Source organism: Nycticebus coucang, chromosome 1 (assembly GCF_027406575.1).
Source record: "Nycticebus coucang isolate mNycCou1 chromosome 1, mNycCou1.pri, whole genome shotgun sequence".
Classification (NCBI taxonomy): Eukaryota; Metazoa; Chordata; class Mammalia; order Primates; family Lorisidae; genus Nycticebus; species Nycticebus coucang.
The window spans coordinates 98,760,978-98,788,325 of NC_069780.1; the positions used below are offsets into that span (position 1 = coordinate 98,760,978).

The following is a 27,348-nucleotide window of genomic DNA, read 5'->3' on the forward strand; positions in this document are numbered from 1 at the left end:
CCCCGACTTCCTTCCCGGGGACGGCGCGGACGGCGCGGACGGCAGCGGCCTGCAGGCTTGCGGCGGCCCGGGACGCACGGGCGGCCGTGCGGGTACAGCCGAACGCCGGCCGCGGGCTAAAGTGGCCACTGGGGCGGCGCGCGGTCCCCGGAGGCCACGCCCGCGTGCAGCCCCCTCGGGATCCCCGCGGGACGCGGCCGGGAGCCTGCGGGGCGTCGTGCGGGAGGGCGGGGTGCGGCCCCCACACCGGAGTTGCGGGAGGGCGAGCCGCGTGGGTGCCGGGGCCCGTCGCTCCGTGTGTCTCCCGGAATGTGAAGGACAGATCCGTTTGTAGGCCAGACACCTAGAGTGACTTTAAAAACATCCTATATGCAAAAGCAGTAAATAATTGGCATATTGGAAATGTGAAGCAATAGCTGCCCAATCCAAACTTGTGAAGTAGTAAATTTCTTAATATTTTTCTTAAGACTGGAGACTGGGGTCTGTGTTTTGTGATTTCTGGTGGATAAATGTAGCCGAAGTTGCCTCTGTTTAGAGAACTGAAGTTTTAGTATCATCTTGGGTTGAAGTAGAGAGCAGATTTACCAAAATGCTCTTCTCAACTGCCATCTTGTTGGGTTTTTCTTCCAGATCCAACATGAGCGAAGCTTCCTGCAAAAAACGTGATGACTATTTGGAATGGCCTGAGTATTTCATGGCGGTGGCCTTCTTATCGGCACAGAGAAGCAAAGACCCAAATTCCCAGGTAAGTGAATTTCAGTGGAGGATGTTTGGATAGTCACACACAGTGAGATGCACACGAATGAGCAGATTTTCAGCTTGTCTACTTACAAATGCAGAGTATCTGACAGTGTTCCTTTCTTTGGGATGCCACACCATTCTCTTGCTCCCCTCCAGATCTTCCCCTCTCTCACTCCATGCTCTCTGTTCTCTTCTCTTTCTCATCTCTTCCCCCCCCCTTCCCTTTCTCTAATATAAAATACACTTGTACTTTTACATCCTAAAAAAAATGCGGGACTCTTGTGGCTGTACTCCTGCCAGAGTTGAGTGTCGCTTGCTTTGTTAACTGCCTTTTCTGTTTTCTGCCCCTCTGGGGCTGGAGGTTCACTTTTTTTTGCCTTGTGGGCGCTGCCACAGAAAACAGGCAAGGTGATCCAGAGTCTTTAGCATCTGCAGCAGCTGCTGTCTGTCCGCCTCTGTGGGTTCTCTGGTTTCTGTCACTCTGTCTCCCTGGTGGCAGACCACTTGCAGTCACCAAGCCTTTGGAGTGTTTCCCTCTAGGTTGGCGCCTGCATTGTGGACACAGAGAATAAGATCGTTGGGATTGGGTACAATGGAATGCCCAACGGATGCAGCGATGACCTGTTGCCATGGAGAAGGACAGCAGAGAGCAGGCTGGACACCAAGTACCCCTACGGTAGGGCACATTTCAGTTTCGCTCTGCCCGGTGACACAGTCCAGTGAGGGCTTGGTTAAGGAAGCTGGTCACAGGCGTCCTCTCTCTTTTTTAGCCATCAACAACCAGAAAGAAAAAAAGTGCTGTTGTCCTGTTTCCTTAGGTTCTGAAGAGAGCCATGGCTGGAAGCATGGTGGTGGACACAGCCTAGCCCTGAGGGCTGGGGCAGGCTCTGTTGCCTGTGGCTTGGCGGGGCTTCACTGGCAGCCTACATGACACCAGAGCACCATCATGCAGATGGTGGCCTCTGTGCAGGGGCCATAGACCTTTGCAGAGATAGCTAAGGGACGTGCATGGTGGCTTTGTAGGGTGAACTAACCAAGTGCTGCCGGGGCTTTGCTCTGACGAGGATGTGTTGCTGAAACTCGTCTCTGGGAGGTGGGAATCAAAGTGAGGCCTACACATCCAGAAACAGATGCTGCAGTTGCTTTTCCAGTTCCAGGGCCCATGCAGGCCAAAAGCCAGAAGTGTGGATGGAATCAAAAACCTTTGGTCCTCTCTGGATTTTCACCTTCAAATTAGGGAAAGGTGCTTCTTAGAATGTGTTGCCTGTCTGGGCCCTGGGGAGAAAAAACTTTTCAGAGGTCATCTTGGAGGGACACACCACAGCTTTACTCTTCCTTTCTTCTGGGGAAAATACTCAATTAATTCTAGAAAAGAGGCAAATTGGATCGTATAGACTTGGGCACTGATTTTTCATAATATCAGGCCCTATATTTCTATATTTTATGTTGGAAAATGAATAGCCTGACCCTGTTGGAAGTAAAGTGGATCAAGGTCATTCAAATGGGAGAGATTGTGCCTTTAGGAAATCAAGTTCAAGCCATGATGCAAGACATTTCTTCTTTGTTGATTCTTTCCTGGTAGGTTTTCCTCTGAGTTTTTCCCTCAAAGGGAATTCCAAGTCTACTTGGAATTTGCTTTAATTTATCTATTTTCCCTAAATGTTCCTGGACCTTTATTATTTATTTATTTATTTATTTATTTATTTTGAGACAAGAGTCTCACTCTGTCACCCTGTGTAGAGTGCTCTGATGTCATAGCTCACAGCAACCTCAAACTCCTGGGTTCAAGTGATCCTCCTGCCTTAGACTCCCGAGTAGCTGGGACTATAGGCGCCAGCCATAGTGTCCAGCTAGTTTTTCTATTTTTAGGGGAGATGGGGTCTCGCTCTTGCTCAGGCTAGTTTTGAAGTCCTGAGCTCAAGCAGTGCACCCACCTATAACTCTCTAGTGCTGGGATTATAGGCCACTGCACCCAGGCCAGACCTTAATTATGTTAAATAAGCCCCATACATTTCTTTTTTAAATGGCTTAGGAGCAATTTCTCCACGTTTGAAGGAAAAAGATACCTAGAAGGAGAGAAGGAGTTGAGAAACGTAGGCAGGCAGAACTGCAAAGCACTCAGGGTCTCTGCATGTGAGGATTGAATAGTCAGTTTAACGTCACCCCTTGTAGGAGGGGGAGAGAGTGATGTGATATGCATACTAGCATATTTGGGGAACTTTTTGTCATCCTGATTTCAATTCTGTGAGCTTTGGATGGTGAAAAAGAGAAGAAATGATTAGTTGTTTTTAGGTCCAAGCAAAGACAATTTTTCACAGTCCAGTTCAACGTCCCATATAAAAATGGTGAACGTGAGAGTCAATACAGTAAAGATCTGCATTGAAATGTCTTGACTGCCACAGGAATATCTCCAATTCAAGATGGTGAAATATTGGTTATTGCGCTGAACTCAAGATATGGAGGAATTTGGAGGAGATGTTAGTCTGTCATACTCAGGCTGGTTACAAAAGATGCCAGTTGTTGACCCTGTAAAGAGGAGTCCTTGATGATCCCCAAGTGACTCTCCCACCTGGTCCTGTGCCTTCTTAGTCATCATGAGTCCATCAAACTTGATTGTCAGAAGGCAGCAATTTTAGAGATCAGCAAGTGTAGCCTCTCAATTCTGTTTTGCCTCAGTTACAGTTCTAATGATTTTTACATTGAAGTACAAGGAAACCTAGAAATTTTTAACTTTACCTGACGGGAAGAAACATCAAATTAGTCTTGGCCAGGCAAAGTGGTGTGCACTATAATTTTAGCATTCTGGGAGACCGAGGCAGGAGGACTACTTGAGCTCAAGAGTTTGAGACCAGCCTGAGCAAGAGTGAGAACCCTCTACTCTTTTAGTCTCTACTAAAAATAGAGAAACTAGTCAGGCATGGTGGTGGGGGCTGTAGTCCAGCTCTCGGGAGACTGAGGAAGGAGGATCGCTTAAGCCCAGGAGTTGGAGGTTGCTGTGAGGGATGATGACACCATGGCACTCTAGCCAGGGCATCAGATCATCAAAGTAGCCTTAATTCTACCAGTATCACAACACCTATTGTCTACGTGTGACTACTTCCTCAAAGTCTCCTGAGACAGACATCTTCCCAATTGTAGTGAATCATTAATTATACCAACACAGAAGGTGTGTGGGGAAGGCCGAGTTCAGCTGTACTGCTTCACCTTAGCTTCTCAAACTCCATCTTGCAGGCTGCTTTGCTGGCTTGCATTATGAGACATTTCCTTTTGTCCAAGTTGGAGAAAATACCTTTCAGAGCCTCTTTCCACAAGGGAATTAAGAAAAAAAAACCCGAAGCAAGCATTTGCCTGACTTCACTGATTGTTTTTTATTGAATAGCTGCTGAGTTTCTGGGCACTGGTTGTCCGTCTGCATTATTTGTTATCATCCATGTGATATTTCTAGATTCTCAAAGCTCCTTGCCCTCATCAATTATTCATTTTATATGTAGCTGCGTTAGAATGTAGACACTTTTCTTTCACAAGAGTAAGCTTGTAATTTGATGTACCATAAAAGTCATGGAAGGTATTAAATGGTTTTTAAAAGGCATTTAGTGTTAGTACCAACATAACATAGGATGGGCTTTGAGTCTGCCTAACAGTGATGGAGTATAAACTGCACTCCCAATCTGGTCTTTTCCAGGCTTTGCAGGCCACAGAGAAGTAAATGTTTGGAATGTTTGGTGATAATCAACTAGAACACTAAACAAAATAAAGAGTTCCCCCGACCCCTTTTTTTTTTGCTTCTCTTAAGATTTCTAAAATTAATTTTAAAAGATAAAGTAGTACCATGTGGAATTGGGTAGCTTAACTCTTTTCTCATCTGCATTAATGGTGGCTGGGCAGCTTTATTAGGGAGGATCAATTCCTAGGTTATGCCTTAATCCCTGTAAAGGAGCTTATGATTTTTAACTCTCTTGACTAAATAGGATCCTCTTTGAAAAGTCAAGAAAACCTTGCAGGACCCCTACATAATGCTAAACTCTTAGTAGCTTTTGAGTAAGAAACTTCATGAAACTTTACATTAATCTGAACTTTATTAACCAAGGAGCATTTATGTGTGTTTGGGAAGTCTACATATGTGCTAGCCGTGATACTTACCCAACTCTGGACGTGCTTAGACCTCTTGGAACGCCTCAGTAGCCTCAGGGTTCTGTGCCCACAGGGTCGTGGCACACCCGCAGGGTGACATCTCCTAATTGCAAGGTCAGCCCTCTTCCAGCTGCGGGTCTCTGTATCTCCCCTGTGGGGCACAGGAGTCCAGCTGTTCTGAAGTGTTGTTTCTCTCATTTTGCAGTTGACAAGACTGAGGTGCCTATTGGCGAGCAGGAACTCGGGGAGTGGTGGCCATGACTGACTTTACCACTTCCAAGGTGATTGCAGTTGCCTGATGTTTTTATGCCCCTTAAGTCCCTATGACAAGAATCCTCATCCCAATATGATGGGACTTAGAGGTGGGACCTGGGGGAGGTAATTAGGGCTGGAAGGTAGAGCCCTCAGGGAGGAGACTATGCCCCTGTAAAGGGGCCCCAGAGCTCTCTTCCTGCTGTGTGAGGATGTGAGGAGAAGGTGGCTGTCTGCAGCCCTGATCCCCCAACCTCCAGAACAGTGAGAGAGAATTTCTGTTGTCCAGAACAGAAATTTTCAATCTGTGGGACTTAGTTATAGCAACCAGTTGAGACAGGGATCTTGAAAATTGCAGCTCAAGGGGGCGACGCCCGTGGCTCAGTCGGTAAGGCGCCAAGGGTACCGAGGGTGGCGGGTTCAAACCCTGCCCCGGCCAAACTGCAACCAAAAAATAGCCGGGCGTTGTGGCGGGCGCCTGTAGTCCCAGCTACTTGGGAGGCTGAGGCAAGAGAATCACTTAAGCCCAGAAGTTGGAGGTTGCTGTGAGCTGTGTGAGGCCACGGCACTCTACCGAGGGCCATAAAGTGAGACTCTGTCTCTACAAAAAAAAAAAAAAGAAAGAAAATTGCAGCTCAATTTACAATCGCCAAAATGTGGAAACAGCCTAAATGCCCACCAACCCAGGAATGGATTAACAAGCTGTGGTATATGTACACCATGGAATACTATTCAGCCATTTAAAAAAAGGGAGACTTTACATCCTTTGTATTAACCTGGATGGAAGTGGAAGACATTATTCTTAGTAAAGCATCACAAGAATGGAGAAGCATGAATCATATGTACTCAATTTTGATATGAGGACAATTAATGTCAATTAAGGTCACAGTGGGGGAAGGGGAGAGCAGAGAGAATGAAGGAGGGAGGGGTGGGGAAAGGAAGAGCAGAGGGAGGGGGTGGGGCCTTGGTGTGTACCACACCTTTTGGGGGCAAGACACGATTGCAAGAGGGACTTCCCCTAACAAATGCAATCAGTGTAATCTGGTTTATTGTACCTTCAATGAATCCCCAACAACAACAACAAAAATTAAACAGAAAAAAAAAAAGAAAATTGTGTAAATTCAAATTTGTCAAGAACATACAGCTTAATTCGACTTTATTAACTCTGTAAATTAGAAGTCACGAGTTGTGATCGACACTTTCTGGGGAGGAAGGAAACACAGGCAGCTCACAACCTAACTGAAGACACAGCTTTTGTAAGCCAGGCCCCAGAGAGAGATTTTTAAAGGGTGTTTTTGTTTTTCCAGCCTTGGGATCAAAACTTCATGAAACTGATTATAATGCAGTATTAATATGGAAAACAAAAATTTCCTCTGCTAAAAAGCTGCTTTTTCTATTTCATCTTTTTCCTAAAAAATCCAAAAGATAGGATGATGTCAGTAACAGTGAGTGGCAGGAGCAGGCAATGTTATTACACCGAGAACCTTTCAAATGAACAACAATTAAAAAACCAGGACATAGCAAATTATCTCATTTACCATGTTAAAAAAACTTAACAAGATTTTTATTTTTACGAGGGGTGGTGGGTTGCTGCCCCTGTGATGAAGTATTCAGCTGAAGTTTTAGTTCCTTTCTCTTTGTGAAGCACACTTTTTTTTTTTTTTTTGAGACAGAATCTCACTACATCACCCTCTGTGGAGTGCTGAGGCATCACAGCTCACAGCAACCTCAAACTCTGGGCTCAAGTGATTCTCTTGCCTCAACTTCCCAAGTAGCTGGGACTATAGGTGCCTGCCATAACGCCTGGCTATTTTTTTGTTGTGGTTGTTATTGTTGTTTTAGTTGGCCCAGGCCGGATTCAAACCCACCAGCCCCGGTGTATGTGGCTGGCACCCTACCCACTGAGTTACAGGCACCGCCTGTGAAACACATTTAATCAAAATAACCAATTTTAGAAAATAAAGGTAAAATACTCTTGGTAATTCAGATATCATTCTTTTCCTTGGGTTTTTGGAAGCAGTTTTTTTTTTTTGTTTTGTTTTGTTTTTTGGTAGAGACAGAGTCTCAGTTTATTGCCCTCAGTAGAGTGCCGTGGCATCACATAGCTCACAGCAACCTTCAACTCCTGGGCTTAGGCAATTCTCTTGCCTCAGTCTCCCGAGTAGCTGGGACTATAGGCACCCGCCAAAACGCCCGGCTATTTTTTTTTTTTTGTTGCAATTTGGCTGGGGCTGGGGTCTGAACCCGCCACCCTCGGCGTATGGGGCCGGCGCCCTACTCACTGAGCCACAGGTGCCGCCTTGGAAGCAGTTTTGATGACACAGTTTACAGACTGAGAGTTGGAGGATTAACTTCTTCCCATTGTTTCACTTGAGGGAAGTTCAGGAATGTTTGCTTTTCTCATCAATCGGCCACACATGGCCTTGCTGCCTCCCATGGGTGAGGGTCTTTTTTTACACTTAGTCTCCACTAAACTTATTTTAAAAATATATACATTTTTTGCAGTTTTTGGCTGGGGCCGGGTTTGAACCTGCCACCTCTGGCATATAGGGCTGGCACCCTACTCCTATGAGCCATAGGCACTGCCTAAAAATATTTTTTTAATAATATATATTTTTTAATTTTCAGATTAATATGAGGGTACAAACAATTAGGTTACGACGTTTGCATTTGTTAAATAAAGTCCCCGTCCTGGTTGTGTCCCTCACCCAGGAGCTGTGCCATGTATTCCCACACTGTGCCCATTAGGTGGGAGCAAACCATACCCCTTCCTTCCTCCCTCCTCCCCCCAGCTTGAATTAAATTGAGTTTTCTCTTACGTGGGCATGCATTAGATTGTCTGCTGGCTTCGTATTAGTATTGAGGACATTGGATACTTGCTTTTCCATTCTTGTGATTCTTTATTAGGAAGAATGTGTTTCAACTCCATCCAGGTTAATACAAAAGATGTAAAGTCTTGCGAGGGTCTTTTTTGGGGAGCATGCCAGTCAGCTCACCCCCTCCTCCCATCCACACGGACCAGGTGCCATATTGCTTTGCCTGCTGCACCACCCTGCATTATGGAATGGCCCACCCCAGAGAGTCTCCATGTCCCCAGGAGTGGGTTGTAGCTTCACTCCGATTGCACTGGGCAGAAAAGTTCCTATTTCTATAGGAATACCCTAAAAAGGATATCCTAGGAAGGAAAATGCTGAAAACACTGGAATTATTAAGGCAAGAGAGGTTAGCATGGCAACTTTAAAGGCTTTTACCAGCATGGGGCTGGGCTTCTTTAAATTCTATATTTAAATTTCATCTTTTTTTTTTTCAGAGTTAGCATATTGTTAAGCATGCATAGATGTCATTTTCATGGTTACTTAGCCATTCCCTTACCCCCTTGAACACTGACATTTTCCTGTCTGCCATGCATGTGATCTATTTCCTTGGCATCGAAAGGTTAGTCTTGAGAAACTAATTTATCAAGAAGTTAGGAGGCTGGTGACTTCTTCACAACTTGTGAAAGCTTCTTAGTAATTAAGATCAAATTCGTTCTCTCTGCCGGTTGAAATTGAACGCTCTCTGGTTTTGTAAGGCAGCCTCATGGCTTCAGTGACTTGCTGTTTCTTTCCGTGCAGAATTTAATTTCACTTAGAGCTACCTGGCGTTCTTCCCCTGCCCGGCCATCTAGTAGTTATGGCTTGACAGCGGGTTTAATTAGGGACTTTTGTACCAAACCGCTAATAATAATTAGTGGAAAACCTTTTGAGCAATTGTATAGGAAATAAATTAAGTAGATTATTTTTATGAATCAAGGGGCAAATTCATGATTGATTGTGGGGTGTTTTAGATAAACAGGAACACAACTGTGTGTGTATAAGTCTTCTACCCCCTGAAATTAACCAGCTTGGTGTAAGAATATTTCATTTTAAGGCATAATTGTGTATAAACAGTCTTCAGAAAAGAATAAGTCATGATTTTTGTTAATTTATTTGATTTATATGTGTGCATTTTCATAAATGCAGTGCTAATTATTTTTAAATCACTAGAGATTACTATTTCATTAGGAGTATCTACAGAGGATGTACAGAACAGAACAAAATAACCCCTTGTTCTGTAAAACAGATATAGGAAAAAGCTAAAATGCTCCTTTATGGGGATCAGACCTATCCATGAAAAACACGTGTCTTTTTTTTAATTTTGAGACAGAGTCTGACTGTCACCCTCCATAGAGTGCTATGGTATCATAGCTCACAGCAACCTCAAACTCCTAGGCTCAAGATCTTCCTGCCTAGCCTCCTGAGTAGCTGGGACTTGAGGTGCCCACTGCCACGCCCAACTAGTTTTTCTATTTTAGTAGAGACCAGGTCTCACTCTTGCTCAGGCTGGTCTTGAACTCCTAAGTTCAGGTGATGCCCCTGCCTCAGCTTCCCAGAGTGCTAGTATTTCTCAGTGTCTTTATGAAAGAAATTATCACTTTGGACTCTTTCAGTTCTGGAATTCTAAGGAAAAATAAAAAATACAGCTTTGATTGGATTAGATTAGCGTCTGTCTTACAAAGTCCCGAAAGCCTTCTCAGCTAAGGCCACAGAGCTATGAAAAGCCCCTGGAGGTGGTGACAGAGAAGGAAGATGTGGGTATGTATGTATGACTAAATTAATAGAAAGAGGCTGTTCCTCCCCTCCCTTTCAATGATTACAGCACATTCTGGTTCTAAACTGGAATGTAAACCAGATAGAGACAGTATGTACAAATGGGAGATGGTAGTTGAAAAGTGGAGGTTATCCCACAAACACAGAGATTAAAAGACATTAAATGAAAAAAGGTTGGAAACAGCAGTAAAGAAAAAGACCCTTTTTCCAAGTAAAAGAGAAATTCTCTGACTACATGAGGCACAATTAAAATTCTTTGGAGGCGAGTTTATTTGGAGACAAGTAGAGAGAAAGGACTCAGAAATCTGTGTGTGCATCAGTCAACATGATGATATTTATTGAAACACATGTACTGGCCTGGCATTGGAAGTGCCCAGGGAGACTGAGACTGTTGGTGAGGCAGGCGTGAGGACGTGAGTAGACACACACTTCTCTGCTGGGTCGGAAGGTTGGTGCTCGCCAGTTAGTGGAGGTGTAAATTTCATCTCTGTGCTTCTTTCAAATGATAGATGCTGTAGCAAATTTAAAATATTGAATATGATAACTGAGCATGAATTTTTTAATTCTGCAATTAGAAGACTTTGTTCAAAATGCCATTAATTTTGAGTTTAGGTGAATAAAGGGAAGCAGAATTCCTCAATCTTGTTTTTTCCTTTAATTGAGTTATCACTTTTTAAGGAATTGAGATTAATACTACTGAGGTTTGAGTTATCTTCTGGGAATGGGGGTGTTCTCTTGAGTCATGTTGCTTGCTTTTTTTTTTTTTTTTTTTATTGAGACAGGGTCCCACCCTATGCCCCTGGTGGTAGCTCACCACAATCTCAGACTCGGGCTGCGGGCACCCCTCTGCCTCAGCCTCCGGAAGCCGCTGGGATTACAGGCGCTCGCCGCAGCGCTCAGCTGGGTTTTTCCATTTTTTTCACGAGTCGGGATCTCACTGTCGCTCAGGTGAGTCATGTTGCTTGCTTTTTAAAAATTATAACTTTTGGCCAAGCGAGGTAGCTCAGGCCTGTAATCCTAACACTCTGGAAGGCTGAGGTGGGAGGATTACTCAAGATTGGGAGTTCAAGGTCAGCCTGAACAAGAATGAGACCCCAGTAGAAAAATTAGCCAGGTGTGGTGGTAGGCATCTGTAGTCCCTGTTGAGGCAGGAGGATCGCTTGAGCCCAGGAGTTTGAGGCTGTTGTGAGCTATGATGATGCCATTGTACTTTAGCTGGGATGACAGGGCGAGACCTTGTGTCAAAAAGAAAAAGAAAAAAATTGTAACTATATTTTCTAATGCATTGAATTTTTTTCAGCGCACTTTCATACATAGTCACTCCTTCATTCAGTAGATATATTTTAGGGCATCTGTTACATACCAGGTATTCTTCCCGGTAAACATGGTCGGTTCTCTGTTTTGGGGAAGCTTTTAGGGTGATCGTGGAAGGGCTAGGCATTAGTGAAAAAAACAGATACTACTTGAATATTCTTTTTTCAGTGAGTGCCTTTTAAACTGAGATCCAAAGGAAGAGAAGGGCCCCCCAGGTTAGGCTGGGTGGGAAGCCTTCCAAGCAGAGGGGTTCAGGAGCTTGCATCTGAAAGATTACTGTGATTGCGCTGTGGGCAGAGTGTTTGTGTCCTCCCAAAGTGCATGTTGAAATCCTAGCCCTGGTCAGCGCAGTATCTCATGCCTGTAATCCCGGCACTCTGGGAGACCAAGGTGGGCGGATCCCTTGAGCTCAGGAGTTCGATACCAGCCTGAACAAGAGCAAGACCCCATCTCTACTAAAAAGAAAAAAAGTAGCCTGGCATGGTGGTGGGTGCCTGTGTCCCAGCTATCTGGGAGGCTGAGGCAGGAGGATTGCTTGAGCCCCGGAGTTTGAGGTTGCTGTGAGCTATGATGATGCCATGGCACTCTGCCCAGGATGACAGAGTGAGACTCTGTCTCAAAAAAAAAAAAAAAAAAAAAAAGAAATCCTAGCCCAGAGGTGATGGTATTAGGAGGTGGGGGGTTATTAGGCCTCATGAATATAGTGTCCTCATGCAAGGGGTCCTAGGGAGCTTGTTTGCCCCTTCATCTCACCTGGAATCTGCCTGCTTCTTGATCTTAGACTTCCCGGCCTCCAGGACTTTTTAATACATTTTTGTTGTTTAGAATCTGCCAGTTTACAAAACAGTAGGTCCTCCGTAGCTGAACACCTTCTTTAAGTTGACTTAACTGTCATAGACTGGACATGCATCCCATGTACGTATCAGTACAGCCAGCCGAGGTCCGTATGGTGACCCCCTTCCTGTGTTGACCAGTTTGTTATATGTTCCTGGGTGGCAGCTCACAGAGCTTCTGCTATGTTTTGTTAGAGCAGCCCCAATTGGCTGGGACTTGCTGTGTGTGAAGTGGCTTGCGTAGACAGGAGGGGAGACAGGGGCCACAGCCGTGAGGCCTTGGGGTAGGAGGTTGAGGGGGGCCTTGGACTGGGGATGCTGGGGGATATGGCTGGAATGAGGGTGTATTTGGGAGGTGGTATCAGGTGGACCAGTAGTTTGGGGTGAGAGAGGGAGGTTGATAGGCACCTGGGGTGGAGACTGGAGGAGAAACAAGACTTGGGGGAGATCAGGGAAGAAGCTTTGTGGTACTTAGACACAGGTTTGAAGTGTGCAGTAGTGACTGGGACGGAGCTGAGGCCAAGGGAAAGGTTTCTATCGTTTGTAAGGACAGAGAATCTAGTTTTTTTTTTTGTTTGTTTGTTTTCTTCTTTGAAGTAGACATTTGCTGATAGAAAGGGGGTGTGGGAGAGGGAAGTGAGTTACAGAAGGAAGAGAGGCAGAGGTTGCGGGCTGTGAGGGGACAGCCCCCTAAGCACACTCTGGTAATGGGAAGGACTAAGCAGTATCGGGGCAGGAGCAACTTGTATGCTGGGAGGCCACAGATCACAGGCTGCTGGGGACAAACATCCCAGTATGCACCTGGGTAGGGGTGGTCGATACCCATTTTCTGTGTCAAAATGAGCTCGGTGCCCACCCAGGCGAGGAGCTGGGATTAATGAGAGTGAGCACAGCCAGACTCTTCCTCAAGTGCTCCCTGCGCAGTGGGGCTCACCCTCTGCTGGCTGTTAATGGAGTGGACACTTTCAAGTTGCTCGCCTGCATTTGCACTATAATACTGTCACCCGATGATGAGCACACCTCGGTGATGAGCACACCTCGGTGATGAGCACACCTCGGTGATGAGCACACCTCGATGATGAGCACACCTCGGTGCAGTGTGTTTCCCAGGAGCAGTGGACCGGGAGCCGGCCTGGATGGCCTAGGATGACATAGGCCTCCTCCCTGACCTGATTGTGCTCCCTGAGCATGTGGGCAGCAGCATAATTAGAGCTGTGGGCTTATTATCTTTTTTTTTTTTTTTTTTTGTAGAGACAGAGTCTCACTTTATGGCCCTCGGTAGAGTGCCGTGGCCTCACACAGCTCACAGCAACCTCCAACTCCTGGGCTTAAGCGATTCTCTTGCCTCAGCCTCCCGAGTAGCTGGGACTACAGGCACCGCGATTCTCTTGCCTCAGCCTCCCGAGTAGCTGGGACTATAGGCACCCGCCACAACGCCCAGCTATTTTTTGGTTGCAGTTTGGCCGGGGCCGGGTTTGAACCCGCCACCCTCGGTATATGGGGCCGGTGCCTTACCGACTGAGCCATAGGCACCGCCCTGTGGGCTTATTATCAATAATGGACACCCTACAGCCAGAAGTCGCTTTAGCCCTGAGCACTACCATCAGGGCTAAGTGGCTCCCCTGGGTGCCCTTTATTGCCACAGCTTGAGCAAGAGGCAGCGAGTAAGGGGGTCTAAGGCCAGGGTACAGGGTGGGTGAGAGAGACAGGGCAGAAGCCAGGCAGGGACACCCGCAGGTGCCTGGTAAGTCATAACAGGTTGCAGCCTTTGCAGCGGTCCTGGGTAACAGAGTTTTCTCTCCATTTCTCAGGTCAGGAGGCTGAGGCTTTAGAAGATTCTTAGGGTTGTCAGACTAGTAGGTGGGGGGTAGTGTATAAGGAAGTGGCTGAGGGGACATGGTAAGGAGGAAGCACAGGCAGAGCCAGTGGTGGCCCCAGGGGCCAGGACTGTGTGGCTTCAGGAGGAAACATGGGGATTCGTGCTGGCAGCCTGGGGATGGGGTGTCCTGAGGCCGGTGTCCACCAAGCACTTCCTCACCCCTTTGTTGCCAGGCCTGCCTGGAGTTCCTTGTGGCCATCGTCTCTCCCAGCTGCCTCCTGCTCTCTGGGAGACTCGGGCCATTGTCCAGGTGTGGGCTGGTCCCAGTGCACACACAGACTCCACTGTGACATTTCTCAAGTGGGATCGTGCATCCCTCTGCAGCGGAGGGCTCAGCTTCTTTGTCTTCTGAATAGAAAGCTGTGCGTGGGGCCAGGGCTGGGGTGCATGGTGCCGAATGGTGGGGTGGGGGTGGGGGTATGTAGGTGTGGCAGAAGGGCTGTCACCTGTCATCTCTGCTCAGGGTCCCATTCTGTCCTCATGGCAAAGGGCCAACTAGGGTTGAGGCTGTCCTTTCTCAGAAAATAAGTCCAACTTTGCTCTGGTACACAGGCCAGGCTCTATAGTTCACAGAGCATCTTCCCCCTGTGGCCCTGAATCGCGACCCTGTGAGAGGGGAAGGGAGGGCATTAATATTCCTGTTGGTAGTACCTTCATGCACACATACCAGGCATTTGTAATATTACCAAATACATTCTTCTACAAAAATGACATTCCTGGAAGATTTGGTTCCCTTTCTTCTCGCAGGCAGTGCGTTTAGCCCCTGGTGTTCTGAGTTTTTTCAGCACTTTACCAGTCCTCCTGATCTCGCGTGCATGGCTATGCTTGGCCTCTGTTGTGCCTGGGCCAGGCAGGCGGGAGATCTGTGGGGACAGAATCCCCCTCGTAAGTGTGGGCCCCCTGCCAGTGTTTGCCCTGGACACAGGTGACGTATTTGTTGGTTTCCAAGTTGGTTCTGCCTTCCCAACTCCACCCAAAGCTAACCAGGTTGCGACTTTCTGTAAAGTTCTAGAAACCCCATCTGGGAGAGGTAAGTAGGGGAGTAGCATTGTTGGGGACCAAATTCCAGCAGTGTTTCCTTAGGTTTGAGAGTAGCCATAATCTTGCCACTTTGTAACGTCTTGGGGGATGAGTGGGCTGAGGGGTCTGAATTTAGAGGCCCTTCTATTGTTAAATTATTGACTGGAAAGGTAAGTGCTCTGGAGGCTGGCAGTGACATATGAGGCCCTGTCAGGGTATTTTTCAATAATTAAGAGACAAGTAGCTGAAATTCCATTTTAATTCCAGAAGCTTCGAGGCAGTGCCCTAAATGGATCTGTTAGGGGAGGGAGTTGTACCCACCCTGGCGTGGAAATTTCCATCAGGCCTCTGCTGGCAGTGAGGGCAGGGGCAGGGTGCCTGCACCCTGAGAGATGTGCCAGGTTTAGGGGCTCTGCTTCTCCAGCACCCCAGAAGTAAGAACACTTAGACCCTAATTTCAAGAAGTAATGACAGAAAGCTTTGTCATCTGAGTGAAGTGAAGTATCTTATAAATTAACAGTGAGTTATTTTTAAAATGTGCACATCAACCTTGAACTTGGGTACCCCATTTCATGTCCATTGTTAATTGCGGGGAAGGGGGGTCCTGCAGTAAAAATAGAGGATGATGCTTCTTTCCTTTTCATCCCAGAAGGCCAGGAGCCCTTGAATCCTGACTATTGTCTTGTAAGTGAACAGAACTGTTCACACTCTCCTCGTCCTGTCCCAGGTGTCCCAGAAAGTGCTGCAGGGCTGTTCTCAGCCGTGCAGGTGGTCTGTGTAGCCTTCTGACCCCGCCCCTAACGAGAGCTGTCAGGCTAAGGGTAGAGCAATGCTGGTGCTGCTATATTATTTGAGTAGCAGTTAGAATTTGTTTAGCATTATTCAGGGACTTTTTTTTTAAAGAAGCATATTTGAATAACCTTAATAATACCACTGTCTAAAATAGATACTGAATTAGTCTTAAATCAAAAGAGATGAAGGTCAAATCTGTAAAATGTTGAATCTCTTAAATCTAACCAAGGATGGAACATATCCTGTTAATTTGTCAAACTTCTGGAGTCCCGCCTACGTGAGACAGTGAGTATTAATCTAGTCCCAGTAAGAGAGAATTTGAAAAATACAGTTTTCTAATTATATAATCTCTTCTCAGTGGTCCAAGGTTAATGCGGTTCTGAATTCTGACAGTAATAGAAAAGGAAAAAAGAAAACCGCCAAAGCATATGAACTGTCTCATAATTACCTGAAACAGAAGTTTCTTCTCTGACAGTCATGATCTTAATGAGCATTGATCTGAGACTTTCAGCATTTGATGTTTGTCCTTTTAAACAATGCTGGGAATAGTTGGAAGGTTTTGTGTCACTGTCTGGGTTTATCAAATATACTTGTAGTATTTGGAGACTTCTTTTGCTTATTGCTTAGTCATAGATGTGTATGTAATTTTAAGTGAATAGTTGAAAATTTATCTTTTTGGTAATTTAGACTAACTTAAGAATATTTCCTAGATATTTTGTGTCTTTGGAATACTTCATATTCCTACTATGAGTATAAAAACTGTGCTCAAAGCTACCTCTTGGCTGGGGTTTGTGTCCAATCTGTAGCTTCTGCTGTAGTTCTTAAATGTAGTGAGAATGTTAACCCTGGAGAAAGCGTACGTTTATTCTTTAAGTTCATCCATGGAATATTTATTGTACAAGCCGAGCATCCCAAATTCAAAAATTTGAAATCCAAAATACCCACCAATTCAAACCTTTTCTGAATGCTGATAATGACATTCAGAGGAAATACTCATCAGAGCATTTTGGATTCTGGATTTGTGGATTTGGGATGCTCAATTGTGAAGTATAATGCAAATGTTCCAAAATCCAAAAAAGTCTGAAATCCCAAAAAGTTGCAAGCATTTCAGGTGAGGGTCACTCAGTATTGTGAGAAAAGGTACAGAGAAGCTCCAGACGGCTGGAGAGAGGCCTGAGGGGCAGATGGGACATTCAGAGATGTGTAGAGACATAGAGACATCAGGGTCTTACAGGTAGGTGTGGTCTCTGAGATCTAGGAATACATGAATTCTTCTCTTTGTTCTTTTATTACCCTCAGTAGAGTGCAGTGGTATCATCGTAGCTACAGCAACCTCAAACTCCTGGGCTAAGGGATCCTCCCACCTCAGCCTCCAGAGAATCTGGGACTACAGGCACCCACAGCATGCCCAGCTAATTTTTCTGTTTTTAGTAGAGCTGGAGTCTCGCTTTTGCTCAGGTTGATCTTGAACTCTTGGGCTCAAGGGATCCACCCATCTCAGCCTCCCAGAGCGCTGGGATGGCAGGTGTGAGTCATTGCATCTGACTCTAGATGAATTCTTAGAATCCACCACTAAAGGAGAACAGTCGCAGGCGAAGACTGAACCTTGGGAAGTGCCCAGAAAGGCAGGGGAAAGAAAAGGCCCCATAGAAAAGTAAAAGGTGAATACCAAGGGCAGGGTGGTCCTATGAGAAGTCCGCTGTTCAAGGCCAGCACAGCAGGGGAATCTGAAGGTTGCAACCAAAAAGAGACTTTGGGTTCTAGTAATGATGAGGCCTCTGGGTGACAGGTAGCTAGCTCTCACACCAGCTCACCAGCGCCCACCATGCATACCTCTTCCTAATGTGGCATCTGGGATTGGCCATGTGGGAATATTTACACCACAGAAATTGGCAGATGCTGAAACGATAGCTTCAAAAAAGTTAGTTTTGAACATTTATGAGCATATTACTGAGGTTCGGTGGTTTCCATAGAGCAATGATTCTCAAAACATTCTGAAACAGTTTATAGGAACGGTGCATAATCTTGCATGTGGGATGCATTCCTGTTCCTTCCCTCTCCTTTTTATCTGTGTCATTAAAAAGAAAAAAAAAAAAAAACAACAAGGAAAAGGCTGGTATAACTCACTAAAGTGGTTGCCCAACCTGCGGTTTAGAAAGCAGTTTGGGAGAAAACTAAAGGTTAGCTGTGCATTGCAAAACTAAGAGACAATTATTAAAAATAAAAATGAGAATAGCAGTGTAGACAGGGTGATTTCATCTTGAAAAGGCTGGAAAGGTGACCTCTTCAGAATAGGGACTGAGTACTTGGTTGAAGGTGAGTCCTTGGGGCTATGTATTATGGACTCTGCCTTTTCAGAGTCTCAGGTAGAGCTGAAGCTCCATTGTGGGTTTTTTTTTAGAGACAGAGTCTCACTTTGTCACCCTTGGTAGAGTGCCGTGGCGTCACAGCTCATAGCAAGCTCCAGTTCTTGAACTTAGGTGATTCTCTCGCCTCAGCCTCCTGAGTAGCTGGGACTACAGGGGGCTGCCACAATGCCTGGCTATTTTTGTGTTGTGATTTGGCTGGGGCCGGGTTCGACACCCTTGGTATATGGGGCTGGTGCCCTACTCAACTGAGCCACAGGCGCCGCCCTCTGAAGCTCCATTGTTTCTCTTGCCCAGTAGGCCTTATATTTTTTTAAACAAGAACCTTTCTATTTTTTTCTTTTTTTCTTTCACCCTCTTTTTGAGACACTGTCTCACTCTGTTCCCTGGGTAGAGTGCTATGGCCTCATAGCTCACAACAACCTCAGACTCGTGGGCTCAAGAGATCCTCCTGCCTGTCTCCCTCCAGCTGTAGTCTCCCAAGCAGCGGGGACTACAGACACCCGCCATAGTGTCCAGCTAGTTGTTCTATTTTCAGTAGAGACAAGTCCTGCTTTGTTCAGGCTGCTCTTGAACTCCTGAGTCCAAATGATCCACCCACCTTGGTCTCCCAGAGTCCTGGGATTATAGGCAGGAGCCACCAGAAGAAGCTTTCTATTTTTCATCTCGTGATTTTTAGTTAGGAGAAAAGAAGTCTGTTTATAATCCTGTGTTATTTCTATAAATTATCCTTTACACATAGGAATGTCAGATGCTGCCCTGGAGAATCTGTTTCATATGGTAATTTTCACTAATGAATCCAGACCTATAATGTTAAATTTTGCCCCAAACCGCCTCAGGTGAATTAGAGGAAGATGGTTGCTGTCAGTGTGAAAATTCTTACAGATTCAAAAGAGGACGCTGTAATAAAACAGACTCAGAGACTCTGTAGTTCTGAATACTAATACCGACACCATCAAAAAAGATTTATGAGATGGGAAAGCATATTTTTGATATTAGAATTTAAGAAGACTTTTAGTATTTTCCGATGTCACCATCAATAATTGGAATCTGCATTTTTTCCTTTATTCATTCAATAAATATTTAACACACCCATTATGCTCCTGGCTTTACATTAGACTCTGGGGGAGTTATAAAGAACCTGGAAGGCTGGGCTCTGCCCCAAGAGGGAAATAAAAGAAACAATTACATCTAATTGTTTTTAACACTGAGACTCCAAGGCCACGAGGCACAGCCACTGTACCCTTCTCTTCTCTTCCCTTCCCTGCCTTCAGCATTTATTGGACATGTCAGTCTCTGGGTTCAGCCCACGTCCCTCTGCCCAGCAAGGACTGTTCTCTGATAGGCTGTGATCTGATTAAGTCCAGCTCAGTTTGCCTCTCAGTGTTGGAAAAGACTGCTCAATTTTACACAGGACTAAGACTTTCTAAAACATGGTGTTCATAGACCAAAATGAGTAATCACTAACATTTCCTGAGAGGGCTTTTAGTCAGTTCTTTGCCTGCAAAAGTGCCGACCGCCTGTGGGACACACATGCATTATGTAGCTGCAATTCCACCCCTGGCTGGGGAGATCAGCCCAGGCTCTTCTTTCCTCTGACCCTGAGGAGGTGCAGTGAGTCCTGTCTCCAATGTATGAGAGCCACAAGTTTGGGCCATATTTGTTCCAGGCCTCCAAACTCCTGGAAAAGCTTATGATGCCATGGCACTCTACCAAGGGTGACAAACTGAGACTGCCTCCAAAAAAGAGTGTTACATACAGAAGGTTGGTGGGGCTGGAGAGGGTGGGAAAGCCTTGAAGACACCCCATATTTATATTCTATGATGGAGACCAAGGCCTCATTCATTCATTCATTTGCTCAGAAGTCATTTATTTTAGCACTTGTGCACACAGCAGGCACCAGAAGGGCCCAGAGGCTGGGCTTCTGAGCTCATGTGCGTTAGAACCACTGGGGAATCCGTTAGAAATTCCTAATCCTGGGCCACACTCCAGGCCACCCCACTGTCCAGGTGTGGGGTATAGACATCAGCAGTATTACAAAAGTTCTACAGTGTGTTCCAATGGCCAGATGAGTCTGTGGGTTGCTGCCATGGGAATTTACAATATAGTTTTATATCCTTCACCCAGAAAATTCAGTGGCAACACAAGACGGCTGTACAGAAACCCCACAGAGCAGAGTGGGGTACAAACCTGATTCTGTGAACAGGAGTCCTCCCCATTGGCGGAGGAGTGGGGTATGGGGTCATCTAGCCAAGGGGGGCATGGGAGATGAGAGGCAGGTGTTCCCTCTCTCTGACTTTGGCTTGGGATGACCCTGGGTCATCCTTTTGTGATCAGTGCTGGAATGGGCCCGTAGATGGAACATTTGACTCTTCCTTGCCATTGAGTGGGGGAATGTTTTTCTTGTAAAAGACAAACTGCTGGCCGTCCACTGGCGTTGTTTCTGGTGTGTATGTGTGCACATGTGCGCGTGTGCATGTGTGTGCATGTGTGTAAGAGAGAGATCCCAGATCCCTCAGGATGGAAATACTCAGCTGCTCCATCTTGGTTGTCCTGCTCTTTCTTAAAAGTGCTCCCTGCCCTCTTTACGGCCACAGTGAATGTCCCTGGGTGTGCATACCAGCGCACAAATGAGCCATTTTATGTGGGCAATTCAACACCCCAGGGTCTCATGCAGTGCTGAGCAATGGCTGGTGTGGGTGGTGGAGATACTTGACCTTGGCCCCTCTGGCTTCTCTAGGTACACACAGAGCGGGGTGCTGCGCCAGTGTGGGCGGCACATGGGAATCTTCTCTGATGGTCTCAGTACTTGATATTTCTAATCAATTGATTTATTTTTTCAGTGACAGCACAGTTTATTGATGGAAAATTGATAGATAAGCAAAAGAACAGAACTTCCGGCAGTGAAGGGGGGAGTCCAAGTGAGAAGTCCCGTGTTCTGTGTTATTTCAGAGAGGGGGAGCAATTCTTCAGGAGCTGAAGCCCAAGTTCTCCTTCCTTCCTCTCTCAAACCCGCAGTGTGTCACGCCGAGCTGAACGCCATTATGAACAAAAACTCAGCGGATGTGAAGGGCTGCAGTATGTATGTCGCCTTGTTCCCGTGTAACGAGTGCGCTAAGCTCATCATCCAGGCAGGTAGGACCGGCCCTGCCGGGTCACACCTGCACAGCTGCCTGCTCTCAGCAGCTCTCTGCAGATACGCTGAATCTGAAATTGCTGTTGTTTAAATTGAAATTAATTGTGCTACAACTTTGCAAGATAGTTCCCGTGGTTTTTTTTTTTTTTTTTTAATGGTGCCAAGTATTTTAAGACTAATCGCATCCTCTGCGATTCTTAGCATGTTTTTAATTTAGTTTCCAACTCCTTAAACTGCAAGCTGCCAAAAACAACACCGGCATCGCATATAATTACTGTCTATTCACTGTCCTCTGACATACTGTGCATAGATTGGGAGGTAGGGAGAGAAATGAACTGTCAGGAACAAGGTCAGGTGGAATCTGTATATGAAATTTTAATTTGTATCTGATACGTGGCAGTTATTTGAGGATCTAAACATACCTTTATTTATAAATGTCATTAAGACTCAAATGGTTGGGCGGCGCCTGTGGCTCAGTGAGTAGGGCGCCGGCCCCATATACTGAGGGTGGCGGGTTCAAACCCGGCCCCGGCTAAACTGCAACCAAAAAATAGCCGGGCGTTGTGGCGGGCGCCTGTAGTCCCAGCTACTCGGGAGGCTGAGGCAGGAGAATCGCGTAAGCCCAGGAGTTGGAGGTTGCTGTGAGCTGTGTGAGGCCACAGCACTCTACCGAGGGCAATAAAGTAAAACTCTGTCTCTACAAAAAAAAAAAAAAAAAAGACTCAAATGGTACTGTTTTAAGTTTCTTTTGCATTGTAATTAACATAAATCTACACCACTGTATTCTGAATATTTCACCTTTTTTAATGGAGAAAAATTATTTTATATATATTTTTTATTTCATTTATTTCAGATTAATATGAGGGTACAGACGGTTAGGTAAAGTCCCTAGGTTGTAGTTGTGTCCTGCACACAGGGGGGTGAGTGAGTGCCACTACTTAGTGAGTGCCATGTATACTGAAATTGTGCCCATTAGGTCGGAGCTCACCAGTCCCCTTCCCGCCTCCCCCACATCCCCCTAACTTTGAATTAATTTGAGTTTTTCTGTGCTGTGGGTGTATTTCACCTTTTTTCAAACTGTCACACTAAGATTCAACTACACTTTATCTCCATAAAACTCTCCTCTTGAGATTTAAAGACTCATCATGTTTAGCCAGAGGAGTGGTTTGAGGGAGCTTTTTGTCATGAGCCTCCTGGATCTCAGAGCAGAAGGGGTCTTTGGGTACTGATCCAAGCAAGGGTTACGGTTGAGAATTGCATAGGCGATTGTGCAAGGCGCTTTGCAACTTTTCCTCACTGGCCTCAGGTGCGGAACCGAGGCAGGCGCGTGGGAAGAACAGTGTGCCAGGCTCCTTGCCCCTTATGAGGCTGGGGGTCAATAGCCAGGCAGGGACTTCTGGGTCCCAGGTTGGCACCGCCTGTGAGATCACACCTGCTCTCCGCAGCCTTCCTGGATGCAGTGTGTACTCGCTCTGAGCTTGCTGGCAGCCTCCACACCCCTGTTAGCTTGCTGAGTTGAGAGTAGTTGCCTCCTGAATAAAGAATATTTGATTACCTGTAGTAAAGAACATTTGTGAATTGGATCAAGACTCCGACTACTTGCTTTCCCTATGCATTTGTTAAAGATCCATAAAGACTGGAGGGGAGATTAAATCTAATCTGCCCTGCACTGTATTAGAAAGTGGCAGGTATTTCAGTGACTGGACCTTGTATGTAGACGGCGCAGTAAGGCATTAATCACAGACTATCTGAGGGCTCTGCCCAACTCTGCCTGTCTTGGCAGGGTCTGTGTGGGCATGTACTAAGGAGACTTCCCTTGTTACCTTTTAAGGTATTAAAGAAGTTATTTTCATGTCTGATAAGTACCATGATAGTGATGAGACAAAAGCGGCGAGGCTCATGCTCACTATGGCCGGGGTCACGTTCAGGTGAGTGGGGAAGGTTTGGGGAAGGGGTGGTGTCACAGGCTAGTGGAGAGACGACTGTGACCTTGTCTGATGTTTAGCTTCTCCTGGTTGCTCCTTCTGGGTCCTGATTCCACACTCGGACTTCCATACTTTGGCAATGTAGGAGCATAAGAGTCCACCATTAAGGGGGAGATTTTCAAGAGCAGGGACAGGGATACCTTAAGACAGTTTGTTTGATGACTGTACTTTAGTATCAGTAACTTTCCAGGACTTACACTAATTAGTCTGGTAGTGAGAAATTTAAAAATTTGTAGTTTTATATATATAGCAATATACATAAACAGTTTTATAGTTACATAAATAGTTTTACATAATAGCAATACTGAAATTTTGTAAATTTTGCAAATGTCATGGCTCTGACATGGAAAACTTAGGTCGAAAGTAACCTGTAACTTTTTAAATTGAGATTTGAAGTCTTTTGGATTTTTCTAATTTGTTTGCTAAGCAGGGACTATGAGGTATATTTTACTTGCAAGAAAGGGCAGCCACCTTTGATTCACGGCAGAAAATGCCCATGAGACAGTGCAGGTTTACACAACTTTGGTGGTAACCAGCAATGGGACTGTCACGGCAGGTGGCATGGTGGCCCCATGCTGATCATTAGGGAGGTAGGGTATGTGTCACCATGGCCTGAGCTCAACTGTTGTGGCTTATGAGGCTTTAAATCTAAGTTACTTACATACTCTCTTGTTTACTGATTCTTAAAAATATATGTATATATTTAACCCCCAAATATTTTCTTATTAACTGTTGTAGAAATAACGATTAAAAAGTTACCGAGGGCCAAGCACAGTGGCTTACACTTGTAATCCTACCAGTTTGAGAGGCCAACCAGGAGGATGGCTTGAGGACATGAGTTTGAGACCAGCCTGGGCAACATAGCAAGACCCTGTCTCTACGATAATGTTTTTTTTTTAATTAGCTGGCACAGTGGCACACACCTGTAGTCCTAGCTACTCAGGAGTCTGAGGAAATTTTTAAAAATTAACTGGGCACGGTGGCACTTACCTATAGTCCCAGCTACTCAGGAGGCTGGGGCAGGAGGATTCCTTGAACTCAAGAGTTAGAGGCTGCAGTGATCTGTCATTGCACACTGCACTCTAGCCTGGGTGACAGAGAAGACTCTGTCTCTTAAAAAAAGTTAATGAGTTAAAAAATATATGGTGAGTTTATTTTACATTTACATTCTTGGAACATGATTTTAACAATTACTTCTCACTAAAGCTACTTGTGTTTTGCCATGTATAAGAAGCACAAGAAAATTTACTATCTTTTCCATTAGAGCAACTCCAAGTTGGCTGCAGAAATTTCCTAGGGAATAAGTTAAATCTGATGCGAAACTAGTCATTGGCTATTATGTTGTGTGTGCGGCAACCTTGTTAGAAATCCTTTGACTCCCTGATAATTAATGAGCTCAGCTAGCTGAGAACATACCAACTGTACCACCCACACATCTCTCCTGGTCCATGTCCCTCCCTGTGTGCTGCTTCCCATAGAGACAGAACATTGAGCGAATGCAGGACATTTGTTTCTCCATGTAGAAAACCCAAGCTGCGCATCTTAGTGAGGCTGTGGTTCTCCGAGCTCTTCTCAGAGCTTTGCAATGTCACCCAAGGACAACAGGGAGAGGAAAGATGCTGGGAAGTCAGCCAAGAAAGGCCAAGACCTGGGGACACGTCTGGGGGCAAGGCCAAAAAGAAGAAGTGGTTCCAAGGGAGAGCGGGGGGCAAGCCAACAACCTGACCTTCCTGTCTGATACTCTCTGTAAGGAAGCGCCCAGCTTGGCCTCTGAGACACTAGAGATTTGAGGTTGCCTGGCTTGGCAGCCCTTTGGGAGCTGCTGAGTTAGCAACAGCGCTCCGGTAATTTTCACCAGAAATGTCCCAGGTGGAGACGCCCAGCTACTGGTAATGATGGATGGGGAGATCCAGCCAACTGTATCTTTGGGAAAATCAAACTTCATTGAATTGGAAAAAAAAAAAGAGAAAATGTAAGTTAAGCCAAAGTAAACAAATGGTTTTAAAATAACTCACCATTACTATTCCTTCCTATATTTTGTTTTTGTGTTTAGGAAATTCACCCCAAAGTGCAGCAAGATCATCATTGACTTTGATTCAATTAACAGCAGGACAAGTGAAAAGCCTCAGTGAGTTCCATCTCGTGAAACCTCCAGAAGATTGGGATTATCCTCTTCTACGGAGCTGCTCGTGCCTTTCATGTTGAAGCCACACATAACTGTAATAGCAAGAGTGGACATTTAAGAATATAAACCCTTGAATCTTCCTTACTCTGCCACACAGAAGCTCTATCTATTTGAACTATTGGTTTAGGGTTTAAAATAAAGAGAACCTGTTGGTGGCCAAGCACACGGGGCTGGGGCAAGGGTGCCTGCCCCTGGTAGTCTGACTCGCAGGATGCTGGTGGTGGGGCAGAGGGCCCTCAGCTATCTGTCATCTGCTGCCACCCCTCACTGCTGCATGTTCTGGAAGGACCAATAAATAATTGTTGCTGTGTTCTTAGCGGGGATGAGCAGACGCACTGATTTGAACATCTGGCCCAAATGAAGCAAGCCATGTAGTGCCCTTGGAAAAAAATTAGGACTCAGCGACAATATTAATGCATTTGTGCGTTGAGGGACACCCTCAGCCACCCGCCCTTAAAACTGAGATGGGATGGCACGTCTGTAATGACAGGTGATGAGCATAATGGAACCAGGGACATTTCTTCTGTCCCTGCCACCCTGCTGTCACACAGTGTGAGGGTACATTAGCCCTTTGATGATGGGGACCCCTGCTGTTTTGGTGTATTTTTGGTTTGTTGGTCATGTGAAGCTCCTTCCTGTCATTCATCTGAATCATGAGTTGTCCCCAGAGAAGATGAAGATGCCTGTCTCCCTTGGGTGCCCCGAAGACCCACCTGGCTATGGTGGCAGTTGGGGTTGTGTGGGTGACGGGATCCGTCCTGTAGTCAGGGTCCATCCTGTGAACCATCTTGCCTCTCTTCCAAAAGCCAGCTTGCTTCATATCCAAGGCCACTCTGCAACCAGGAGTCCATTAATTCCTGTCCTGCAAGTGACTGGAGCGCCTTTGTGCTCCTAGTGCCATCAGCTGCACAGATGTCACCTTCCTAATCACAGCCCCAGCACCTGTGTAGGGGCCTTTGTCTTTAGTCTCATTTAATTTTTATTAAACGTGCTCAGTACCTTTTTGAGCAAATGCTTTCTCTATCCTAAAGATTATTACCTTTTTAAAGTGCTTTTATATTTTCATGAGTTTTTATTTTGTCTCTGGGGTTTTGTATTCTGCATTCTAGGGCATTTTGTAATTTGGTTCCTTATATTATTAAAGTCTTGTTAAAATCTAGACCACCGAAGTATGTTCATTTTTATGTTGTTATATGTTTAAGTCTCCTGTCCTGTGTGTATTATCTGTGAAGCACATTATGTGTGTTTTAATGCTCAAAACAATTTGAGACACTGAGGCTGTGTGCTTTCCCAGGGCTGATGGATGGCCTTCTTTATGGACCAGATTAAACGTGACAAAAAGCTCTTACCACCCTCTGTGTGCCCTGTGTCTGGTCTCAGGGGTGGTGGGTCCTAGACCCCCTTTCTTCTGGAAGCCTTCAGTCCCAAGTTCTATCTTCTGCTGAGCTCTCACTGTGTTCTCTGTCTTTCTTTTTTTTGTAGAGACAGAGTTTCAATTTATTGCCCTCGGTAGAGTGCCGTGGTGTCACACGGCTCACAGCAACCTCCAACTCCTGGGCTTAGGTGATTCTCTTGCCTCAGCCTCCTGAGTAGCTGGGACTACAGGTGCCCGCCACATCGCCCAGCTATTTTTTTTGTTGTTGTTGCTGCAGTTTGGCCGGGGCTGGGTCCGAACCTGCCACCCTTGGTATATGGGGCTGGCGCCCTGCTCACTGAGCCACAGGCGCCGCCCACTGTCTTTCTTTTTTTAGAGACGGGGTCTCACTGTGTTGTCCAGGCTGGATTGGGCTCAAGCAATCTTCCCACCTCAGCCTCCCAAGTAGCTGGGACTACAGGTGTGAGCCACCGCGCTGGCTGCCTTATTCTTTATCTGAATCTCTCTTTTCCATTTCTTTTTTCTCCTCCAAACCCCTCACCCTCTGTTTTTTTTTCCTCCAAATGCATAAAATAAAAGGTATATAGGAGAAAGAAGTCAGTAAAAAGACTTAAAGATAGAAAATAAAAGATTTTCGTGTTTTACGAAACTTCACATTCATGAAGTCATGAGGTGTGAGCCCTGTGAAGGAGCGTGTAATTTTTGTAAAGT

General features: G+C 45.7%; 1 protein-coding gene across 2 annotated transcripts; it reads left to right on the forward strand.

The window, feature by feature from the left end:
* Window positions 1-26,421, forward strand: DCTD (dCMP deaminase). 2 transcript variants are annotated; one of them, XM_053584995.1, is made up of 6 exons: window positions 1-92; window positions 631-745; window positions 1,282-1,417; window positions 20,975-21,091; window positions 22,924-23,020; window positions 25,131-26,421. In XM_053584995.1, the coding sequence occupies exons 2-6, from the start codon at window positions 638-640 to the stop codon at window positions 25,207-25,209; spliced, it is 537 nt and encodes a 178-aa protein (XP_053440970.1). In that variant the 5' UTR covers window positions 1-92; window positions 631-637; the 3' UTR covers window positions 25,210-26,421. The 2 variants fall into 2 exon arrangements, with proteins under 2 accessions (XP_053440970.1, XP_053440977.1); XM_053585002.1 differs by lacking the exon at window positions 22,924-23,020.
* Window positions 26,422-27,348: the final 927 nt, after the last annotated feature.